Source organism: Acanthisitta chloris, unplaced genomic scaffold, assembly GCF_000695815.1.
Source record: "Acanthisitta chloris isolate BGI_N310 unplaced genomic scaffold, ASM69581v1 scaffold21225, whole genome shotgun sequence".
NCBI classification, from domain to species: Eukaryota; Metazoa; Chordata; class Aves; order Passeriformes; family Acanthisittidae; genus Acanthisitta; species Acanthisitta chloris.
The window spans coordinates 50,487-76,007 of record NW_008675634.1 but is presented as its reverse complement, the minus strand read 5'-3'; the positions used below and the strand labels follow the sequence as shown (position 1 = coordinate 76,007).

Sequence of the window (25,521 nt, the reverse complement as noted above, 5' to 3'; positions counted from 1 at the left end):
GGCATAAAACACTCTAAGAACAGACTAAAGGAACCTTTAAAGGCAGATGTATTATTTTGGTAGAATGAAAACAATGGCAAAGAACTTCTGTTTCAATACCTTAACTAAGTTTACTGATCAATCTTGGGTTTTCCAAGGGAAATCTCAGCTTCCAAAGCTGAGCTATGCAATTTCATGTCTTCTTTCTTCCTTTTTTATTATGCTAATACCACAGAATCGAAATTTCCAATATTGATTCTGAAAATTTTCTGCCCATTTCCAATGAATAAGGAATTCCAAGGAATAATGAAAAGCTTACAAAAATTACATAAAGTGCAATAGTAGGCAGAAAATTTTTTATATCTAGATAAATTAATGCTGCAACAGCTCTGAGAAGGTAGGCAGGAAGCAGTGCAATTCCACAGAGACCTGAGTGAGCAGAACAATGAAATCAGCACTCCCCACTGCAGCTCATTGGGCCTGAAGAGCTCTAAGCACATGAGCTGTCACTCAAACAGTCAAGTCAACGCCATGTTAGCAATTAGCAACCCTCAACAAGTTATAGAATATTTCTAATTGTCCACCAAGTCCCTTAGTGTCCAAAGACATATAACCCAGAATAAATTCTCAATGTGATTATCTCAGCCATCGATGTGCATAAAGTTTGGATGGCAGCTAAAACAAATTCTTGATACCTCTGTTTTTATTAGTGAAGCCCTAAAGTTTCCAAGGTACAAGGATTACACATTAAAACACATTATTTACACTATAAATATATAATCAATGAGACAACTAGTTGTACAGGAGAACACCTGACAATACAGACATAACAGAGAACCTATTAGTAACAGCAACTGCTTCTAGAACAAGCAAATTTACCTAGAAACACTTACAAAGTGAATGTTTCCTAGCTGTGAAAACAGATTAGGAATACATTCCATTTATATTTCATTAAAAATTCTTTCTTACCTTTAATTTTCTAACAGCATCTCTTACAACCTCTGTGCCTTTGGGCTGCTCCACCTCCGTACTGCCAAGAAACTGAAAAGGTGGTAATTTGTGAGAAATAAGTCATGCACTGAAGGCCTAATCAGCTCAAGTCATCTCATTTTCCAGTTATTTCCAAATAACATTCTGGAAAGGCAGTTGTTTCTACAGCTGATAAATAACACATCTTCATACAGCTATTTCTAATAAAAATAATAACAGAGATTAAATTCTAATTAGAGAAATGTAAGTGTTACCAAAATTAGCTTTACACATTTTAGTTATCTTGGTCCTATACACACATGTAAATTAGAGGTTAAAGTACCTTTCTCCACAGGGAAATTGCAATTTTGGTAATACCTCTTTTTGGAAAAGCATGAAAAAATGCACAAAAATACTGATAGAAAACACTTGCCATGAATCAGTGTGAGACAATGGTTAGGAATACACTACTTAAACTTTCATACAGTCATGCAAGATAAATTAAAAGGACTTATATTTCTCTCAGAGCTGCTTAGTACAGTATTTTCATAGATTTAAAGGAATTAGGCTCCAATTTACATAAAAACAAGGACACGTTCAAAGAATTTCTGCTACAGTTCGTATTTGTACCAAATAAGATTTTAATGAAAACTAAATATACACCTGTTAACTTACAAAGGGGCCTTATAATGTCTTTATTTGTACACTGAAATGCTTTTATGTTCTTGTGTACAGTTTTGCTTGTCTTCTACTATACTGTTATGAAAGGTATAATCCCACCTGGAACTCATCTGTGTAATATATTAATTAATTCTGAATTGCAGATTTCTCACATGGAGGTACAGTTGCATTTAAGTTACACCATGTACATGTGCATGTCAAAATAATGCTAGAAAGAAAAGACACATCCTTTTCTCTGCTAAAGTATACAATTTCCTGTGTAACATGACACACAGAGGGTTGTACAATTTTTAAGACCTAGCAGTTGCAAAAGAAACTTACATTTGCCAAACTACAGATGCTTTCAACAGAGTAACTGAAGTTTTTAACTTTATGAAACCTTCAAAATGTGTTTGCTGTGGTCAGCGTGCTCAAGCTGTACTCCTGCAAAGAAACTGTGCAGCTCCACCAGTAATTAAGCCTCATTAGAAACTTGCTACTGACTCTGAAATATGATGTGCCACAATGTGTATCACTGCTGTCAATATTCTCTACTACTACAATTCTCCAGCTAGGTCACCAGGGATTTGTAATAACAGGGCTGAAACCTCTGCTATTGATTTGATGTCTTTCGTGCAACATCCTTGATGACTGTAAACAGAGGGTGTGATCTTCCTTGGAAAAGTGTCAGCTGCAGAATATGCTTATATAGAAAGAAGAATGATTTTTGGACATTATGGATACTACATGTGGCAGAGAAAGGGAAAGGTGAGTGAACATGGGAGCAAGTGGGTGTGGAAAACCAAAGGTAACTGCAAGCTGAATGGATAAGAAATTGGATAAAGTCAGATGAGACTCTGAGAGGAATGCTGAAATGCTGATAATACCAGACATCTGTACACAAGCACATCTACCCACACCACTCTTGGTAGAAGTATAACTACTCTAAGTAAGTGCATCATGTACAGTGCAGGAACTTGTGAAAATACAGCAAACAACAGCTGCAAGTATGGACAAGGCTCAGTGAACACAGGTCACTGCTGCCCACAGAGATGTGGAACATGGCTGAGTATACTTACCCATGTGTGATTCCTAATGTTTGTGTAGTTTTGGAGCTGACAGCACCAGAGGCATTATCAGTGTGAGCAGCCTGGTACTCCTCAATACAGATTTAGGGCCAGGCCTTAGGTGGAGTTGGGTTGTGGACACATGTAGATGGCCCAGGTTATGCTGACTCCCCTGCAGCTGCTACCCCAGGAGGGCACAGGACTGCCCTACATTTCTTATTTGCTTTCTTCCATACAGATCACTGAGATCTGAGATAGCAAAAGATATCTCAAATGCAATAATTCCCCCACAAATTCCCTCTCAGCTGTCTCCCTCTGATTCACAGTCCAAGAAGGAGGAAGGTATCATTTACTGCATTCAATAAATCCCAAAAGCAGACCATGCTTCCATGAACAGTAACTTCCACAAGTCCAGTTTTCCCAGGGGCTTGTACCTCATGTTAACTCACATCACTGCCTTAGAAAGTATAAGTTCTGCCACTGCTTGGGAATCTGTTAAATGCCACTGATTTTTAAAGCACATAGTCATGTTTCCAAACCAGAAATAACCATTTCTGATCATGGAGGGGAGGGAGCAGTAGACAACTAAATAGAATGATAAACTGCTGCAAGTACAGGTTTAAATGACTGACAAAACCTGTAGAAACACATAGCCCTTGAGTTTGCTCAACAAGTTACTAAAGAAATAAACAACCAAGACGCAGAGTATATGGAAACAACATGAGCCTTTTATCAGTATTTGTGGAACATAATCCACCAGAATTCCTTCAGTAGTGCACAATGCACTGCCTTCCAAGATGAATATTGGTTTTGACATTAAACATCACTACAGAAATTTTTATTGCTCTCAGCAGTTTTGAACTGGATATGGAATTGGAGCCTGTGTGTAACAAGCTATTCAGCATGGGAAAATACAGTAAGACACATTTAATCCAGATGTACCAAGAAGATTTGTAGTTTAAGTGCTAATATCAAGAAGAAATTATAAGACCATCCCATGGGTTGCACTGTTTATATCTATTTGTACCTCTTTCAATTGTGATTCCATTTTATTTTTAATTCAGATGTGTTCAAATTGTTTACACATTCCAAGCTCACACATTCCAAGCCTGACCTCTCCTTTTTATTTCTCTATTTTTGGTAAGAGTAATAAAGAGAAAACCAGTGATTAAAGGGAAATACCCTGAATATTTGTATAAACTGGACTGTTCTATTAGGGGAAAAAATATTGACAGATTTCAAATCAAGCCAAGATATTTTCTAATTGCAATAAAATACTGACTATGCAATATAGGTTTAACTGGAGGCTTTTTATTGCTTGTGTTTTGATGTGCTCTGTACCTTTTCTGTGTGATCTGCCCTATCTTTTTTTTTTGTTTAATATTGGGTACCATTTAGTCTGGCGTTATGTGTAATAGTTAAGCTAAGCAAATGCATGTATTTGCAAAGCTGAGGCTTCAGCTGACAAGGTCACTGTGATGAAAGCCTCCATGTTTGTAAGGTCCCTAACACAGAGGACATGCTACCACTTCTGGGATGTCTAAAGTAAATAACTAACAACTCATTCACCATCCTCATGATAAGGGAGATGGCCATTTCAGTATGGCCTTTTCAGCAGATTTTTCTCACACGAACACAGAGAATAAATATTGGTTATTTCAGGAATTTGGTCCAGCTGTGTCAGGAGTAGCCCAAACATTCGTCATGAAAGATTTTCTGCAACAAAAATTTCAAAGCAAAAGAGGCTTTGAAACTTCTGTAAGGGGCTAGAAAACTTCTCTTTTCAACATTAGACACCTTTAGAGAGCAGTACTGATGCAGAGTTATAGATGAGAACTTTACAAAGGCAGTGATTGCTTTCAGCACTTCAGCTTCCCTTCTGCCACCTGGTTCACGTGTAACAACCACCATATATAACTGTTCTTGAGACTTGAGCTAATACAACTCCTACACTTACCTGCAGAAGAGAGAAACAAAATAACAGTGGTTCTCCTTATATGCAAATTAATGCATTGAGTTCTTAAGTGTTCATTACATAAGTAATGTGTTCAAATACATAATATGGATGAAAAATGTTTACATATTTACTGTTTGGAACTAGTAAAAAGGTTATCCTTGAGGTTAGTGTACTTCCTGCGTAATAAGTCAACTCAAACAAGACTGATCCATAAGTTAGGCATGCCACCAGACTCATCTATTTAAACATTCATGTATTGTTTAGTGCTAATGAGATGCTTACCATGATCATACTGAGCTGCAGTTGAATAGCTTAAGAAGTTTGAAGAGGATGACATTTAGTATTTTGTATAATATAAAGCAAGTAAGGCAACGTTTTTCCTATAGAAATTGCTACACATTTTTCACATCAGTCTGCCATTCCTCCAAACACACTCCTTACAATACTGATGTAAGATTATTTTTCTAATATATTCCTTACTCTGAGCTCATTTGCAGCTGTCTATAATCAGAAATAACTTCTATGAGGTCAATGGATCTTATCAGTCAGAACCATTTAAGTGTTCTTTACAAAACATTGCTGTTTGCAATGAGCTGTTGACTAGCCATACACAAGACAAACACCTCAGATCAAACTGTTTATAATCTGATATCAGCAGACATGCAGATGTGTTCACTCCACACACAAAGATGTGCAAAATAATGCAGCTGTGGAGAATTATCAGACACTATTTCATCATATTAGAATCAACACAAGTTTTCTAATTGACAGCAAATGGGAGAATAATTCAGCCCTGCAATGGCCAGGGCGGGTGTGTTCCACAACGAACTAAATGCAGACACTGTGGGGAATATCTCTTCCTTCAGAATGTAGTTAAAAATGTTCCTATGCATTTAAGGTGAGCAATACATGTTTTGGCCCAATTTCATTATGAAATTATTACAACTGCTTTTATAATTGCACTTTGGCTGGAGAAACTATTAAAAACAAAAAGGTAAGTCTTTACTTTTTACTTTTCTGGCTCAATTAAATGTTAATTCAAACACAGGGCAACTTCAGGCACATAGTAAGGTCAGGTGAATTATTAAGGTTAACAGTTCATTGTTTTGCCTTGACATTAACAGTACACTAATTCTTCCCCCAGTAGCTTACATTTTGACCCTCAATATTTTACTGATTTTATATGCAAAGTATATCCAAGTGCTTTTCTTCAAAACTTAGGGGGAATACAAAAACCTCAATTCATACTTTGAAAAATGAAGGTTTACCAGACTCAAAAAAAAAAAATCATTAAACATGAGTAAGAAATAGTTTTAGGTGCACTTTTGAATATTTATTGTAGACTTCCACTCTTCCAGTAGAGAGCAGTGTGGGATATTTTAACAGTAAAATCACATCTGTTTTCTTTTGTCATCACATTTCAATCTTAAAAAACCCCAATCTTTACGGAGCCACATTTCTTCATTAGTCTGAAATCCCTGAACATTGAACATTCTCTTTGATGCAGACTGAAATGCAATTATATGAAAATAGTACTTAACAAGCTCATACAATAAAGAAAGGGAAAAAACCAATGCAACATTACAGGATACCTGCTGCCAGCATTTGACAAATTAGCTCTTTCTGCCTCCTCCATTCTACAGGGCTGCTGATTTACTGATGAAAGGAAGACAAATGGATCCACATGGTGATAACATCAGAACAAGGGTATATAAAACAAGAATGAAAGAGCACTGAGACCAGTTTTGAAGCTAAGCAGAAAACAGATGAACAAATGTCTAAGCTGTTAACCACTGCATAAGACAAGCACAGTTTGTGCTCAGCCTTGCATACGTGAGTCTTCTCCATCACTTGACAGCAGAAGACAACGTGGACTGTAAAACACACACCTCTTTCTACTTAGGGTTCTTTCTCTTTCCTCACCCCACAGTCCAGTTTCTCACATGCAGCAGCATCCTTGCTTCTCTATAAATAAATGTCTTTGCCAGAATACATAAATGTTTTCATTTTTTTTGGGATGCACTTTTTTAGTGACACCTTAAAAACAATGCCCAGGCATGACTGCTGCTGAAATGAGAGTAGAAATCCTACTCAGCACATGGGAATATGAGAGAGAAAAGTGGCACAGACATAAGCACATTCCCTGAATACCTCCTGCTTGTCTGACATGCAATGTTCTACATAAATGGTGGGCCTGACACAGGAAAAAAAACGCTATACTTTTTTATTGAGGGAGTGTTTGAGTACTGTTTACACAAAGGAAGGAATGTGCAATTAAAAACATTTTTAAAAAAGGGTCTTCAAATAGAAATCAAATATTACCTGGTGTTTCACCCATCAACAAAATTAAGCCAAATGCGAGCAAACACAGAGGTGAAAATATTTACAGTAATCAAGATATAAAGAAAAATCTATTTGATAAGCGAATGAAATGTCTGGGGGGGGAAAGGAGAGCATTAGAGAAAGGACTGTAAGAGAACTAGGTAACAGTTAACAAAGGAAACTTCCAGGTGCAGTGATGTAAAAACACCATTGTACAGACATTTCCTCAGAGTAGTACACCTCACCAGGCTCTGGGTGTGGCTCCTGCCTGAATGTCTGGAAACAGGAATATCTAGAAATACTCTGGTAAAGATGCCTGAGGAACTGCAGCCATGTGGCAGTCCTAATCCTGCCTTCACCTGTTTTCTTAGCCTTGTTCATATTTGCTAAGAAGAGAAGTCTTATAGCTGCTGCCTGGGAACAAATCTGATGTGTCCAGGTAAGCTGAATCCAGCTTGGTGTAGTTCTAAAGGCAAAATACTGAGAATATTTACACCAGGTCACGTTCTTCCTCAAATCCCACTGCATTTTCATCTGCACCCAGTTTGGAAAATGGCACAGAAAAAGGAAAATACAACAGGAGTACACAGTTATATTGCCATAACCGGTTTGTTTGTAAGCAGAACTCTGGGAGACTTTAGGACACACTGTAAATTATCAAAACTTGAATCTTCTCCAGAGAGATCAGTGTGGTTATATGCTAAGGGGGCTTTCAACAAGGATAAAATCAAAACTCAAAACAGATTGCAACACAGCTATCAAAGCTGTTCTCTGCATGAAAGCATCCAATCCTAAAGATAAAATAATGTTAAGAAATACAACTAGTACCTCCACAAGGAAAATAAGAGCAGGCTGGAACATAGAATGAAAGCAGAAAAAGTGAAACATTTATCTTGTCAAGACTGTCACTGTGGAAAACATGAGTTGTACAAGACAAAACATTCAGCTTTTCTTCAGTCCATCAATCTCCACAGCACTTCAGAAGCACATCTCCAGCTGTGTCATGCCCTGAAGAGCTGTCAGGCTGAACCTGAAGATTATAATGGAGCTTGGGGGGTGTACACTGACCTCCCATTGCATACATCACTATCAGATACCTTACAGCTGCCCAGATGTTAGCCACAGGCTGAGAATAACACATCCACATGCAGACTGACCTGCACCTCAGACAACTCCATGAGGAAGGAATGGTTTTTTGGCTCTGCTCCACAGACTTGTTAGCTGGAGCTGACCTAAGTGGGCTCTACATTCCCAGTCAGTGGAGGCATGGAGGCAGTAGCAGGAGGGTAATAGTAATATCCCTTAGGGAAACACCAGCTTGGAGCAAAAAATCCAACAAGCTTAAGTATTTTTTTAGAAAATTCTTAAAAGAAAACCTTTGATGTATGGCAAAAGGGCCTAAAAAGGACCATTTTAAAAGTGCAGAAATGACAGCAATGCTAATATTGGTAGCATATCATACCAAAGGCCTGTTTTCCTTTTAATCTCAGGTGCACTTCCCATAGCTGACAAATAAATAAAATCAGAGATAATACTCGGCATGAAAGAAACAAGGGCAGGGGAAGATAGTAGTGAGAGCAAATCTATCACTGGAGAAAAAGAATTTATCCTCATAAATTCCCTGGTTGTGATTGCATCACAAATATTTTTTTGACAGCATTCTTTCTTCATATGTACTGCAATTTCTTTAGCCTTCACATGCAAGAATCCTGTACTCACAGGTTGGATAAAATGAAGGAGTAAATGAAAGAACAACACACTTCCAAAATTTATCCTCTGGGTTTCAGTTTGGACACACTTTGTTTTTCCAGTTTTGGCTTTTACACATGTGAACAGATTATTTACTTTGTTTTGGTAGGAACATCTGCTCCTTTTACTGCACCAGGAGATGTCTGTGAGTAATCCAAATGCACCATCCAAAGAGCTATTATAGCTCTTCTGCCTCAATACACAAACTATTGACACTTAACACAGGTTCATCTGACATCAAGCAATGACACCGAATCACTATCTTCTGGTTTTTTCTGCTGCTACTCATCGACTCTGCAGAGCCTCCTGGAGCATACCTTTGTTACTGCCTGAAAGTTTTGGATAACCCAACAAATGAGCACACTATTGACTAATGTGATCTAACTTGATCACATACATGGTGGTTCTGAGTAGCTTCTGATGTGTAGAAAATGACTGAGCCATACAACATGATTCTGAATAATGTCCCTGCCAGCTCCTGCAATCCTGTTGTTACTTTCATAATAGTTTAGATCCTATTTATTTTCTGACCTCCAAGAACTAAGAAATGGCAGCTCTAAATTCACTCTTCAATCCTAAAATAAAGCATCTCTTTATTTCTGTAAGAATTATTACTGAACCAGTATTCAGTGAAGGTGATTATTCAACTAGATTATAATTCTGATAATATGGGTGCACAGGAAGGGGTACAACACACAAAACAACCATTCTGTATTCAAATAAGGAAAACAGAACTAATTATTAAACTTGACACTTCGTTTAAAAAGAATATTCCAAACATGCCTCTGATACTCACTCACTGAAGATATATCATACTGCTTGAATGCATCAGTTCAGAAGATTTATATACCTGACCAGATTGTTTCCAGTTAAAAAATACTTACTTTGCCTTCACTGAACCAAACCACCTAAAAATAATTAGTATTCACTGTTTTAAACAGCAAATATTCAGCTTCTGCTTTTGAAGTGCATAATAACAGTGGACAGATCTTTTAGATTTACAAGTCTGTAATTAGACATTAGGCTTAGCTCTGCACCACAGAAATTGGATTCAACCCAAGCATCATTTCTTCCTGAAAACAGTCAAGTCAGACTAAGCCTCCAAATTTACTAAAATACTATCTTTCACTAAGTCCTGGATATTTTCAAACATCTTAAAGTAAGAAAGTTGATATTGTTTGCTGTGGGTTTTTTCTCTTTGTTCTTCATCTAAATCAGATGCCAACAGTCATTTAACTTACCTTAACCCTAACACAAAATTGCAACAACTCCTATATTCTACTCAAATGCACCAAAGTAATACAAACAGCTCTACATCTGCAGACTCCTTTGCAAAGATGTGAAATGTACCATTAGAAACTTCAGAACAGAGATCACCTTTGCTTTAATTCACATTTAAACAAGCTCTGCAGATGCTACCTAGCAACACTGGCAATCTAGAAGGAATTTCAGGTCACTGCTGTATGAAAAAACATTTTAATAGCTACAAGTTGTGTAAATCCACTACTCCACCCAAACTGAGGCTACAGTTCATTTGCTTTAGCACTTCCATGAACCTAAAGGACAGATTTCCACATTCCCCCTTCCCTCTCAAAAACTGACACCTATCTAGCAAAGTGCTACAATTAAAGGAAGAGCAAGATCAGGATCTCAAGTGCTGGTATTCTCACAACACCTTTGCCACCCTGCCTAAGTTGTACAAAACTGCTGTCCTAGTTCTTGGCTCTGTTTTGCCCTGCTGTATCAACACACTGATTTTCACTGTTCTTTTAACTGTAGTATGCACTGGTTGGCTCTGTATTAGCATTCTGCAGGTTATCTCGCTATTTTCCACAAAATATAACAAGTCAAAGCCTGAACTCAGTGTTCTCAAGCACCATCTGTCCTGCTGATATTTTTTTCTCCCGTTGCAAATATTAGGCATATCAAACAAAACTTCCCCAAGAACAGTGAAAACTGAAGTGAGGCAACAAAAAGCCTTATGAAGAAACAAGCTACGTTGTCAGGGATTTGATAGCAAAAGCAATCTTGATTAGTAAAACTGGAAAAACCATTCTACTTTACCAGTAAGCTGAAGCTTCCTAAAATTGCAAGCATTTGGATTAACTGAGAACTTCTGGGGTGCACCTCTGAGCCACAGGAGTAAACAGGCCACGATGCCAACCCGAAAGGGCTGCTCCTTCCAAGAGATGTTTCCCAGATGACTTCACTGTTAGGCATGATTTTGAGCACAGGATTCAGATCCTTGTTTCATAACAACTTGTACAAGAACAGCCAAGAGTTTCCATGTGCTAGTTCAAGGTAGGATTGTGAAATTCTGAGCATTCTGCTTGCAGTAACTTCCTCAGACTGAAGCTGGACACAAAATAATTACAGCCTTCCTCTGGCTCAATGGAAACAAACTCTACAAGTTCTGGAAGAAAGTGTGGTGGATTTTTATATAGGTACTGTATATATATATTAAAAAATACAAAAGAAAAGGTATTGAAGTTGCTTTTTTTTTTAGTACTGGAAAATTCTAAAAATATAATAGAAAATCAGAGATACAATTTCCCAGACATTTTCTATTTTGTGATTAATTTTGCTCAAACTTCTACCTCCTTTGTCCTGGAGTAACATGACAATGCTGAACTTGTACTATCACACTTCTGCCATGGCAACATGCAATGACATTATAAACAAAGAAACAGGAATTCCCTGTGGGACAGAAAACAGAAGAAGTCACGGTTAAGAACAAAATCCTCATTCAGACACAAATACCCTTAGTAATAGGAACAAATAACTATTGTCCATGACTTGGTTTATTAAAGACCATTTTCAGTTTAATGTGAAATAAAAAATTGACTATTTTAAGGACATTGAATCAGGACTTTTAATACTGTGAGCCTTATTGCACCATAATTAGAATAAATGACTCCTGTTTTAATTCCTGATTCATAGACTCAATGGGCTGTCAAACAGAGGACAAGCAGCACACCAGAAAATAGTTCTGAATGTGTGCAGCTACTGCTTTAGCAGCCTGGAAATTTATTATAAGAGTAATTATAACCAGAGATTATAATTATTCTAATAACAGAGATTATAACAGAGAACAGATATTTGGGGCAGATATGCAGGAAACCTTCAATATTACCTCAGTTCCTTATCTTTAAACTGAGAATAATAATTCACCCATTTCTTGTCTGCATTACCCTTTAATTATCCCAACCGAGAAGAAAGCTCATCAGAGTCAAGTCCAAGGTCTTCTGTTGCCTACTTACTCTGAGATTTGATCAATGACTATTTGCATCAGGGCAGCACCTAGAGCCTCCATCTCATTATTCTAGAGGCTGTGCAAACATCAGAAAGACAGCCCTTAGCTTCAAAGAATTTATGATCTAATGAACTGTGACAAATTGCAGTAACCCTTGGAGACGCATAGCACAATTCCAGTCAGTACCCCTGAGTGTTGCTGATGAAAATCAATAAAATGCATTGAACCCTATTCTTCCTTGTACACATCAAACAGCAAACACAAATACAAAGTTATAACCAGTACAAAATGAACAGAGTGCTCTTTGATTTGGAAAATAAAGAAACACGTGTAGAGGTCTAACTCCCTCTCTTCTGGTTACCCAAGGCAAGAGGAGGAAGATGGCAAGCTCCCGAAATACATCACTAAAGGAATGAGGAGGATTCATTCACCACATACCAAAGACTCAAACTGTCATTTAAACATCTATTAAGGAAAAAAACAACCAACCAAACAAAACACAAAACTCAAAGCCCAAACCTGGGATATGGGCTCTAAATTCTGACTTAGGAAGCACTACACATTCCTGACTTTAATTTCTTCAGCAATAAACCTATATTCATGAGTAGACAAGATTTCACTCCCAGCTAATCTTTTACCTCTAATTAATGTGATTTGATGAGTTACTTAACTCTGTCCTCCCAGTATCTCCCCATTCAGAAGCACCTAAGTGCTACAGCAATAGTATGAAATAGGGTTTAGGAACATTTCTAGTTCATGTTTCAAATTATCTGTTCCTTCAAATGCAACCCATGGTTTCACACATATCATTGACATTTGATGTACATCATTGTTTCTGCATTTTCCCTCTTTTCAGTAATACCACAACAACAAATTGAAAAACAACTTGTAAAATAACAAGAATTGACTAGATTTGATTTGAAACCCTTAAGGCTTCAAAATAAAGAAAATATTACTTATGCAGAAGTATACAGTAGGAATAATATGAAGATTTAGACACATCACTCCCTTTTAGTGGCAAATAATCTTTTCTACAATGCAAAACATTTTAATAAAACTTTACAAATTAGTTCATGCAAATATTTCTCCTTTGCTACGTTCCAGACCAGAAATTATTAGTTCCTCTGTCAAGTTACACCTAAAATTCTCATGTTCAAAGTTCAAAATGCTATTTAAAATAGGCCAAGATTAGCTTTATCCTTTCTGAATCTGAGTAACCTGAAGGAGACATTTCTGAGAGAAATATTCCTTACAGTTCAGGATCAACAGCTGACTAGTGTACATTATTTTATTCAAGTTTATAAAGTCAGAGGCTGCAGCTGGTGACTTGTCCAATGGTTTACTGAGGACGAATCCTCATGGAGAACAGTGTATGTGAAATTTTTTCTGAATGGTGAACAGCCTGGCTGTTGGAAAGATTCCTCTAGTCCTGTTTTTTGTTTCAAAGTTTAATTTCCTTCTAGAGGTTTCTATTCAAAGAGTTGTGCCATTCGCTTATTTTCTGTACACCAGCTCTATTTCTAGTTTATTTTGGGAAAATGTTCTAATTATTTTTGGTTAATAGCAGATGTAAGAAGGCAGTTGCTCTTTCAACACAGGAAGACTGAGCAAACAGAAACACTCAGCCTTATCAAAAATAAATATGGGAGATGAGAAAGAGCTAATTCATCTGCAGTCCTGACTCTAATTCAAAACAAGAACAACCTATAAACAGCAGTGGGACAACCTAGCCCAGGAGTATAATAATCCACGTGTTTGAACTCTACAGCCTATTAATTCCAGTGTCAGACATGCAACTCGCTTGACAACTGAGAGTCCAGAGTCTGAAAGGCCTGCTTAAAGAAACCTCACATTCCCACAGCTGACAGCTCACATGGAATATAACCGTGCAGAAAGACACCCCGAGGGAATGCTAATGAGGCTAATTGGCAGCCTCAAGCACACTTAAGGAGAGGCAAGGGAATAAATATCAGCAACAGAGAAGAACAGAAAGGGATGCACAGAATTGAGTAAATCCTTGCTGACCCTAAGGTCTTTGGAGCACCCATCCTTTCTTTGCACACTCTTTTTCATGTAGCTAATTCTGTTTGGATAAACCTCTGAGTTTTGTTCAGTTGTCTTAAACAAATGTTAAGGTCACTCACTGTCTGTTAGTCAGTTGATGCCTGCTTTTGCCTGGTGTTGAGGAAATCACGACTGAGTATCTTCCACTGTAAAGTGAAGATTTGTAGTCAAATACTAATTTATTCTCTGAATAATAAGAAAATGACATTTTAAAAGCTATTACAAAGATTCTAATGGTTTTGAGTCTTTCTTCACACCAGTCTCATTGTTCAGCTCTTCTGAGACAGATCCTGGGAAAGGGCATGTGACTGTTCAAGACTTATTTTTAAACTTTTAGTTAACACAGTATTTTTAGAAATATGCTTTAGATGCTGTGTTCAATACTGAAATTATGGAATTATTTAGGTTATAAAAGAACTTCAATATTATTGAGTACAACTGTTAACCCTGTGCTGCTATTTTCACTGCTAAACCATGTCCCTAAGTGCCACAACCATACATTTTTTTTAACACCTTCAGGGATGGTGACTCCACCACTTCCCTGGGCAGCCTATGCCAGTGCCTGACCACCCTTTCAGTGAAGAAATTTTTCCTAATATCCAATCTAAATCTCTCCAGGCGCAACTTGAAGCCATTTCCTCTCATCATGGCACTTGTTACTTGGCAGAAGAGACCAACTTCCACCTGGCTACAACCTTCTTTCAGGTAGTTGCTGAGAGTGGTAAGCTCCCCTCATCCTCCTTTCCTTCAGGCTAAGCAACTGGGGCTCCCCCTCAGCATCTTCTCCAAAGACTTGTGCTCTCAATGTCACATCATGAAGACTTGTTTTTGCGAGGTTTTTTTGCTACTGCAGAAAAACTCCTATTTGCCTGTTCTGTATAGCATACATGTACACAAATATATTCTTTGCCTCTCAGAACCTGTTGGATTAACACTTTGACATGTGTCTGTCCAACATTCCAACCAGCAGCTCTTCTGCATCAAGACTACTGTAAAGAATCATAATTTATACAATAAAAATGATCTAAAGAATGCACCTGGCCCAGATTTGGTCTCAGGTACCATGATGTACACCAGTGTGCTCTGTAAATCATGTCACCCACACAAGTCTGCTTTAATGCAGAGCATTCCAGATGAATCAATACCATGGAATCCCATGCTGCAGGTTTTCAAATTTAACCATAATAATGCACAGACTTAGGAGAGCAAATCTTACAGCAAAAGGCTGCAAAAAGCCTTGAGCCAGAAAAAGTTTCACATACGTGTATGTTATGTGCCTCATAATCCCAAAGTCATACAAATTCCAGAAGTTTAACATTCCAGCCCTTCTGCAGCTGATTTCAAGATGAAATAGAGTAACAATAGCCCATTCTTACAGGAAAACAAAACAGAAGGCTTAAAATTACATCTAGGCCTTAAACTAAACTTAACTTGAATGTGAAAAGTAGTTAGACTAACTTCTACAGCAGTAGAAGCCTCTTAGGAAGACACTAACACCAACTTGCTTCTTAAAGCCACAGGACACACAGCAATCAGCTTCAGCTAGACTGTGTAATTGCCAAAAACATTCCTGCATGCCCCAAGAGCTGACTGAGCAACTAGCCACAGTGCACAGTGCTGGCACTGCTCAGATACAAGGGGAAGAGATGGAAGGAGGACTTGGGAACGGGTAACTTAGCAGGAATACAGATATACTTTCCAGGCACATAAGGATGAATTTAGGAAAGCCAGATCTGCTGGGGTGAGAGATGTGACAGACAAGGAGATGGTTAGGGAAAATGGAGCTGCACTTGCTCAGCCTGAAGATGATGAGTTTGGTGCACATGTGCTTGTGCACGTGTAAGGCTAAGAGAAATGAGGGAAAAAAGAAGTCATAATGACAGGGAGTAAGTCCTGGAACAGGCTGCCAGAGCTTGTGAATCTCTGCCCTTGCAGGCATTTCAACCTTGATTGCATGAGTCTATTGTGTGTCACCTGGTTTTGAAGTCATTTTCAAATGGGAATCAACTGGATCATCTCCAGAGGTCCCTCCCAACCTAAATTACTCTAGATTTTTATATATCAATTCCAAAGCAAATTCTAATATGAAAGCAGCCCAGTCAATGGTCAACTCTAACATTCAAGGACATGTAGGAGATTACACCTTTATAAAATCAAGTGTGTTTAAAGTCCAACAATGAGCTAAATCTCTTGCAGTTTTGTATTTTCAATCCAGATGATAGTTGTTAGATACTATATCTCAGTGTCAAATATGATTCTATAGCTTCCTACAAAAAATAAGTCTAAAGCTCTTAGCTGTTTAAAAATAGCTTTTTCTTTGATGAAAGAAGTGAAACAGACCACTCAGAGATAAAGAAAAAGGCTATAATTAAGTAGCCAGGGTGCTAAAGTGAATGGATGTGCAGGCAATCTATATGATAGATACATCTTGGATACAAAGGAAACCTAAAATTTGCTCAGAATTGTGAATACTTCAGGGATGTGGTAGATCACAGATCAGCTTCGATGCAGACTAGGGGCAGTATCTCCATCCTGCTTCATTACACAGTTTTAACATACTTTATATACATACCTTTTTAACATAACTCATTACTGACAGAGTGACCTAAAATACTTTTCAGCTCCTGTGCTGCATACACTGTGATTAACTGGGTGTGATCTATTTTTGATTTTTGCCATGAAATTATAGCTGCCATCCCTTACTTGCATTGCAGATTTTTCATACTTGTAACTGACGTTATGTCAGACAGTACTTAAAAATTTCAAGGAAAACAGAGCTTATGAAGAGACCAAAGGATCACAAGCAGAACCTGAGAGAAGATGAGAACTCTGGAGAATAGATCAAAAGATACTGTTCTTTCAGTTGCATTTATAAAGTATTGACAGACCTAACCACTAGTTTTTAATCTCACTGCCCCAATTAAATTCACTCTTTTTTAATATTTTTTTTTAAAACAAGAATTCACCAAAAACATTTCACTAAAGCATATACACTGTATTGGTTGCTTTTCCTGAGAGGTGAAGTGAAATACATTATACTAAATTTTCTTGCATTATTTCAGAAGTTTTGAAACCCTGTTTGGTTTTTATCCCTACAAATTAGGGATTGGGTGAAGTACCTTTATGAATCCTGTCACTGCCTTCAGTACATACTCTTCATTTCGTCTATTATGTTGCAGAATTAGCTGTGCAACCATAGGATCCAAATATAAGCCACTTTCCACCTCTATTCCTCCACTCTTCGAGTACTTATCACCTTGACAGTGTTAATTACCTGTATCTAAACATTCTGTCTCATGTATAAGCCTCAAAATTACATATTTTTTTTGTATTTATGTGTGACACTGGGAGCTTCAATCAAACATGTGCAAGTACACGCAAAGAGACCTTAAGAAAGCAAAACTGGAATAGCTCATAAGCTTCATTCATTTCCTGAAGCAGATCTTCTTCTGAAGAGTAAGAATGATCTGTAGAGACTGAAGCTGTGCAGTTGAGTGTTTTATACTGACAGAGGGCCACAGGCACCTGAAAAGAGACCACACACATCAAAACTACACTGCTGCTATTCTGCAAAGTTTTCTGAACTTCTCATCCAGTGTTCAGTCATAAAAGATGCCAATACTCTAACTGTAAGCAAGTCACATTTTCCACAGCAATACTAAATGGACATGAAGGACCAGACTCTAGGTGCAAACACTCACAGACACCACAAGCCTATGAATTCTTGCAAAATTATCCTGACATGCTGATGTGTAATGGGGCATTGTGGAATATTCAAACATCCCCAATATGCATTCATTCCATCTTTGAAGCTGTGTGCATTCATATGCAGATGAGATGTACACTTGTCTGCAGATATTATTCAAGTTCCATCCCTCTACAGTGATACACTGTTGAGAGTGAGGGCTAGTGGACCAAGACTCAGGAGGTGCAGGCTTAATTCTTGCCTCTTTACAAACTGGCTGTGCAACCTCAGGCAAGGCAGACTGACAGATTTCCAAAAGCACTCAGTACCCCACAGAGCTTTCTGAGGAGCTAACAAAAGTACAGATTTTAGGGAAGCTGAAGTAGTCATCAGTTTTCAGCGAGACAAATAGCAGCTGCAACCATTTGATGCTGAACAGTGGAAATGCAGCTCCTCTCCTTCAGGCACTTGAGATGATGCTTGATGCTGCTGAAAGTTTAGTCCTGCATCCCAGACATTTATTTTGTAGATTTGTGGATATAATGCTATTCTCTCCCAGATTACAAGTATACAATTATTTAGATTACAATTATGTAATCTTGTAAGAAAGTTGGAACAGGTAAATCCATTTCCCTGAAGCAGAGAAGTTTTGTTGACAGTGGCAGATGCTAAATACTTTCTATTTCATCTACATGATTATTCATGTTTGGTACAATGATCTCCAAGTTTAATGAATGCAATGCATCAGAAATAACTAAGGAGTTCAGATTTGCATTTCTCTGTAAAATTACAATTTTCTGCTTTCCTATTTCATTTGGGTATTTTCACAATGTTCATTTTTCTTGTGCTTAAACACTAAATTAATTATTATCTCATCCAAGGTATTTTGATACTCTAATGAAATAAAATCAGAATTAAGTTATTAAATCTGATGAATTAAATGTAGGAAAATTATTTCTTGTAATGCCCTCTTCTATTTCATTAGTTTCTAATTTTCAACATTCTCATGTTCTGTTTGAAATATCTTGCTATAGCTAACTTCACATAATTTTGAGTATACTTTTTAATAGTGTGCCTTGTATCTCTGTTCACTTGGAAAATATGTATACTATATACTCTGTGTATACATATATATATATATACACACATACAATTTTTCCTTTGATATTTTTACTGACATAAAATCATCATCATTCTGTAGTATGTTGACTGGATAGAAAAAGAGAACTGCTATAGCAATCAATAGCAGCAAAACTTTGCAGTAGAAGTGCAGTTCATGACATGAAAACATAGCTTTGACAATACTGTACAGTAATGACAGTGATATGCAGATATTCAAAGGACATAATTGTACCTTGAGCTCTGCTACAGTATTACATCATTTGACCTGTAAATCTTGTCCGTCTGCCTGCTCCAGAAAAGTATTATCTGCCAATCCTCAATGATAAAATGTGTAAGGAATAACAAATCACAAAGTTGAAGACCTGAATAAACTCTGTTTATAGTACTATAGTGAAGACTAATACTACTAGGTACTGCCAAGGAAGGTCTTTTACTACAGAATCACAGAATCATTTAGGTTGGAAAAGACCTCCATCATCAAGTCCAACCACTACTAATGACTTCTTTAAAAAATATTGTTCATTTAGCATTCAAGTTTCAAACTTAAATTACATGAAAAATCAGAAATATGCATATGACAACATAAAAAGTTTTAAATTAAGTATGAAGTAAACACTAGGACAGTAGCTGTCTCGGCACTAGGAAGCCATCACATCTAGTGAAATAAAGTCCCAAGTGTTTAACATGCCATCATGCTGTTATGTAAAGGAGCAGCTCTTGGCCTTAGTGCAAGGTAAAAGCTACTGACTCCCTAGCACAGCAGTAGCCAACACAAACACCAAGCTTGCAAAGCAGAACCTCTCAGCTGCAAAAAATGGAAAGCTGTGCATGCGGAAATTTGACATAAGCCGAAAAATAAGCAAGTAATTCTAAAAGAGATTATATACACAATCTACCGCACAGAGACATAGTAAACATTGCTGGTTTGGGTGCTGGCAACTTTCTACTAGCAGAAAGGCACAGCTCAGTGATGTGATGACAACAATCAGTCCATTTTTAAGGCTGCAGTCAGATTCAACTATAAAGTCACACTTTGACCACTTTTGTTTTGCAGAAACAAACCAGCCTCAAATCAAGAAAATTAATTTCATGGCAACAGAGAATTTTCCCCTCTACAGTATGGAAAATAGCACAAGCATCTATTCTTAATTAAGGAACATTACAGAAAAAGTTGACACAGAAGACAAGTTTTGGGTCACCTTTGCATTTTATATACTGGTAGCACTAAAACTGCCATGCCACTACATCAAAATGAGTCCTGGATCCCCGTGTTTGATACTATGCTATCAAGATTCAAAATGATCTTCTGAGGGGAAAAGATTATCTGACAAATATGCTTTCATTTGGAGCAACATAGTGTACTGCTCTGCTCCACTCGTTGGGTGAAGAGGAAGGTGACTTTGAATGACTCTGGGCAGTGTGCAGGAGAAATAACACAATTCTCAGGAGATTTAATAAGAAATCATTTTTACTTATAAACTTTGGGTCATCTGGGGGAATAAGACACTTGGCAAAAGGCAACTCAGTAAACTTCACAGCATCCAAATAGTGCAAACTTTAACTCAGCACACTTAAAGAGCAAAGCCCTTAGCCAGGCATTGAACACGGCACTTAGTGAGTCACTAACAGGACGCTGCTCAGTTCAGCTTACAATATATATAGCAAGGAGGAAAAGAGAAGAAAAAAGAGAGAAAGAAAGAAAGACAGATGAGAAAGATAGAGATATTCACCACCTGTGGATCCAGTGAGGTCTCAGCATCTTTGAAACCCTGGGCACATCACGACACGTGTGTCGCTGTGCTTGGATTGGTTCCTTCACCCAGGGCTGTCCCCAGCCTGAGGTCATACTGTGCTGGGCTTTGGGCAGAGCCACATGCTCTCAGCACACATTTCTGGGCTCACACCAGAGCCATGTTGTCACACTGACACCATTTCAGGCTCACACCAGAGTCAGGCAGTCACTGCTGCCATCCCAGTTCAGACAGGCTTTTAAAGCTCAAGGGCCTGTGGGGGCACAGCCACTGCCACACCTACTCTGTTCCCCCACTGCTTTCCAACCTGGCTGTTTTGAGGCAGGAAACCTTTCCTTAGGTCTCTGACACATAGTCAAGAAAAATGTAGGATCACAAACCAATGTCAAAATTCAGGCTTCAGTAAGCTGATGTTTCACATCCAGAGCACACTTAAATATGTAGTCTAATTATAAGTGCCTTCTGCAAGACCAAGACTGGGGACATGAGTAAGATTTGAAAAAAACACCCAAAACACCCCACCAAAACACCCCGAGCAAACCCAAAACAATAATAGTAACAGAAAAATACAAAACCCAAAACAAAATCGGAGGACAACAAACAAACAACTAAACCCCAAAAACCCAAACCCCAAACCCTCATCAGCTTATGCCATACAACAAACAATGCCCAAATCAGCAAAATTTAAAATAGCAAGTACCATGAGGAGTGGGTATGTTGGAAAGGAGAGAGAATCAAGATACTTTTATGTTTAGGAGTTCCTTATGAGTCTCATGGCTCCTGGATTTTACTTCCAGAAGAAACAACTCTGTTTTCTTGCAAACAAGCTCATGTTTTCTTGCAAAGAGGATTATTGCCATAAATCATCCTGAGGCTGCATGTTGTAAGAGATAACAAAACATTACTAACTCTCTATTAAAAGGTCTTCACCAATTGGTAGGTAAAAAGGCCACTTGTCTATATTGTCAGGTTCTGTTAATTTCCAGTTAACTTCCCTGGGATTTTGTTTTAATAAGACAGCAGACAACTCAGGAAATGCACTTTTTCAACAAGATTTCTTTATTTCTTAAAGATGTCTTAGGAATCCATAGCATCTCATCTTTCCCAGTTGTTCTTAATAAGTACTCCTTCTTGTTCTGATCAGTGTCAGAGAAATTATTTTTGTGTCTTATGAAGAAGAGAAAACACTTTTTCATCCATAGTAATCTGTGTTCAAAAAACTATGTAGCAGAACACAGCTCACTTGCCCATGGAAAAAGCACATCTCTGGTATCACTTTCCATCAAATTGATTTAATTTTTTGAACATGTCATTCTTCATTCACATGATTACATTTTGAAATAATTCAGATAAAGTGTTGTCTTTCCCTCCGAACAAATATAGAAGGCATACAAATAGAATCTAAGAGTGGAATAATATGAACACTTGGAAAAAATCAATGAGTCTTGTTCAATACTTGCTTTATGATTGCTTTTTGAATCTTTTCCCATTATTTAACAATATAGATACAAGTTATGAAATCAAGGGATATTTCGGTTAAAAATCAAAATGTCACAAAACCCAAATAATGTACTAATAGATACATGCTTTCCTTTTAAAATGAAACATATTGCAAAACTTATTGATAATGATACTTGAGAATTGAGGTGGAAATATCACCTAGATTTAATACTATTGTTGTCTGTATATGCCAGCTAACCTCTTAGAAGTTGTGCAAACTTATCCCAGGTGGCAATACACTTTACACTCCAGAGCAGAACAATATTTTGCTTGTTTTGAATAAAAAAAATGGTAGTTCTAAATAATAATTTTCTGCAGTGAATCCAATGAAAAGAATGTGTTAACTTTCTAAAAAACCCAAAACAAAACCCAACATATATTCTAGTACATTGCAGTGTCTTTAAGTAGTCTAACAGACCTTATAGGCCACCAGCACTGAGGTTGAGGAGGCCCTGTTAGGTCAGAACCCTCATCAGACAGGAGCAGAACTGGAGAGGACATTTAGCCTAATTAAGAGCAAGGACTTGTTTTGGACCAAGATTCATTCTAATGAGGCTGAGAACAGACTTCCTTTAGATAGGAATTCTCCATCCTCTTCTTTTACTCCAGAACTTGATGCAGTTTTTCTGCAATTATCACAATCCTACTACTATTGTCTCTATTCTAATTTTCTTTCCTACATAGCCGTACTGACACCTACTCACAAGATATGCTCTTAAGAAAAATAATGAGACCTGAAAGATGAGGGAGGTTTCTTTTTTTCTCCTAAAAACCACAGATGAACAGACATTGATCAAAGCATTAATAAAACTCATAGCTTCAGCTTGCTCTTAAAACAGAGGGTACAGTCATCCCAGCAAGTAATCCTTCCTCTCAAGAAGTGTAATATAAAGCCAAGGTGTCTGGCAAGGCTGTACAGTTAAATGGTAGCATATCTTTTGGTCAGAAATTCAGCTTGAGAGCACACAGAATAAAAACAAGTTCACCAGGCAACTAGCAGAACGAGACTCAAATTTCCACTGCAAACACTTGCTCACTGTGTGGCAATGCTAAGCAAAAAAAAAAAATTAAAAAATGCAAACAACAGCAAGGAATACTCCTACAGGAACCCGATTCCTGGCCCGTGAAATAATAGCTATTTTTTGGATATTCAGAAATATTTTATATTCATTCATAATTATGGTTTTTATATTATGAAATACAAATCATAGGAGAACCTTATCCAGAACAGACCACAGTGGAATGTTACTGAGTTTTTCTCTCAGTTTCAGTAAGTAATAGCTGATTACTCAGTTTACTCTGAGTTATGCTGATTGCTGCATATTCCTCCTTTTGGCAAACTATTTTCTAAGCTGCTGTTTAGGTAAGATGCATTTCCTGTCAATGGATGTCATTAGAGAAATTGAAGTACTATTGTAGAATTGCATTCTAATTAGGGTAAGGAAACATGAATAAGATTTCTGGGGTTTTTTTTTTCCATTATTATTCTACCACATTTCCTGAGTATTTGACATTTCAATATATCCAGCAGGTAGGATCATTACTCATTGCTTTTGCTATTGTTCAAAAACAGTTTGTGCCATTAATTTTAATAGTACTGTAAGCATGCAGCCTGACGTTAAATTCCTCTGCACTCAACATTTTCATCCATTAAGCATCCATTAAAAGGAAACAGTAATGAGCAGACGAGGAACACTGGTTTGCTTTTTAGAAAACCATCAAATAATTCAGAACAAAGATCAACTGACCATTAAAAAATAGAGATATTTCACCTGCAAAACAGATATTTACTGTCTTCGTTATTTCATTGGGCAAATTCATGTCTCTGCAGATTTCCAATTAAAAACAAGAAAGAACATGCTGTGTCCTAAAGCTATTAAAAGAAAATAACTTCATATTTTCTTACCTTTGCATTATAGGGAATATAATGCTTTGATAAGGCTTCAGGAGTGTGCATCCATGTTTTGTCTACAGAAAAGCAAAATAAAAGAGGCACTGAATAGGTTATTCAATTGTTAATTTAATCATAATAGTATCTGTCTGGAAAACATCAACAACCCTCCTTTTACTCAGAAAACTGTCTGTCTGAAGTAACTATTGAGGCTGGAGGGAAGAATCTCTCAAGCTCCACAAATATTTATATGAAAGAACCTGGTTACTTCTCTTGGGCAGATTTCCCATTTTAACCAACTTGATTTTCCACAAGAATTTTAAGTCCTTCCCCCAAATGTCTTTATTGGTTTAAGGCTGTTTGCTGTTTCTGCCTCAGATCAGTATTTTCTGCATTTTGCTGTTGTTTAAAGCACAGGCTTCATGTTGTGCTTCTAACAATGTATTTTTATGAAATATGTGCTTTTTCTTTTGAATTATGAAGACACTAAAGGGACAAATCTGGAACTTCATTGAATTAAGTAACAGCATAATAACTTAAATCAAAATTCTACCCTTGGATATTCACAGATAGTTCCCTTTTCCTTATTGGGAGTTGCAGTTAGAGCAACTACTAACTTTTTTGTTAGTTACACGTAAGAACAATAAAATCCTACTCAGTTCAAATTGTTGAAGAGCAAAAGTTGTGATGTTTATTGACACTAAACCAATAACTAAATATTGTAGAATATAGAGAAGCAAGAAAACTAATATTCACCACAGTCACTACTATAACAGGATCAAACCTGCCAAGTTGGAAGAAAGTCTTTTCTTTAAGCAAATTTCATTCTAGATGAAAGTAATATTCAGCTGCATTACTGAAGAGTGATATTATAACTTCTTAATGAAGGAAGCACAATTTGTCCGTTCAGCAGCACCCAGGAGTATGATTCTGCTCTGAAGTGGCTCTTCCTTTCAATTGTGCCTTGTGATCGGAATACCAGAACCAAGAACTCCTTGCCCAGAATAATTTAAACCCGAAAGCTGATCTCTGTTTTAACATGATATCACAAACTGATGCTGTCCACAAGTAAAAAATAACCACCTGTGTGAGTTTGTGAAATAAGAATGTTAGAACACAGGCTGTCAACCCAGCACTTCCAACCTCCAGATGTAGACCTGCAGACACTGTGGCACAGGTATTGAAGCTTTCCACTGACTATGGAAGCCCCATATCCTAGAGGCAGGTAATAATTACAGAGTGATGGCACTTTTGAAAGAAGTCTTAACACCAAACAAAAGCAATGAGGCAAAATTCAGGTTGCTAACAAAGATGTGAAAAAAAAAAATCACACAAGCTATTACGAGGAAATTTCTCACCAGCATTTCTTTCTGAATTTGGCACTAATTTTGGACATACACCACCCTCAGCAGCTGTTTGAAATACTACTTAGAATTAGTTTGATTTCACCGAATTTCAGCCATTTTGCATCCAATTAAACAGGAAAACATGAAAAAACAAGGCCTATAAAACAGGCATTTGTTTAAATAGGTGATATAGATACATGTGGCTT

The 25,521-nt window shown here is 37.3% G+C and overlaps 1 protein-coding gene across 1 annotated transcript in view; it reads right to left on the bottom strand.

The window, feature by feature from the left end:
* Positions 1–24,048, bottom strand: part of GULP1 (GULP, engulfment adaptor PTB domain containing 1) — a gene marked incomplete at its 3' end in the record, with an annotated part of 55,196 nt that extends 31,148 nt beyond the window's left edge. Inside the window, exons 1-2 of the mRNA XM_009075844.1 lie at positions 23,985–24,048; positions 949–1,020 (exon numbers count right to left, since the gene is read on the bottom strand). Of these exons, the coding sequence (XP_009074092.1) occupies positions 949–1,020; positions 23,985–24,035 (123 nt within the window). The remainder of the gene's footprint in view (positions 1–948; positions 1,021–23,984) is intronic.
* Positions 24,049–25,521: the final 1,473 nt, after the last annotated feature.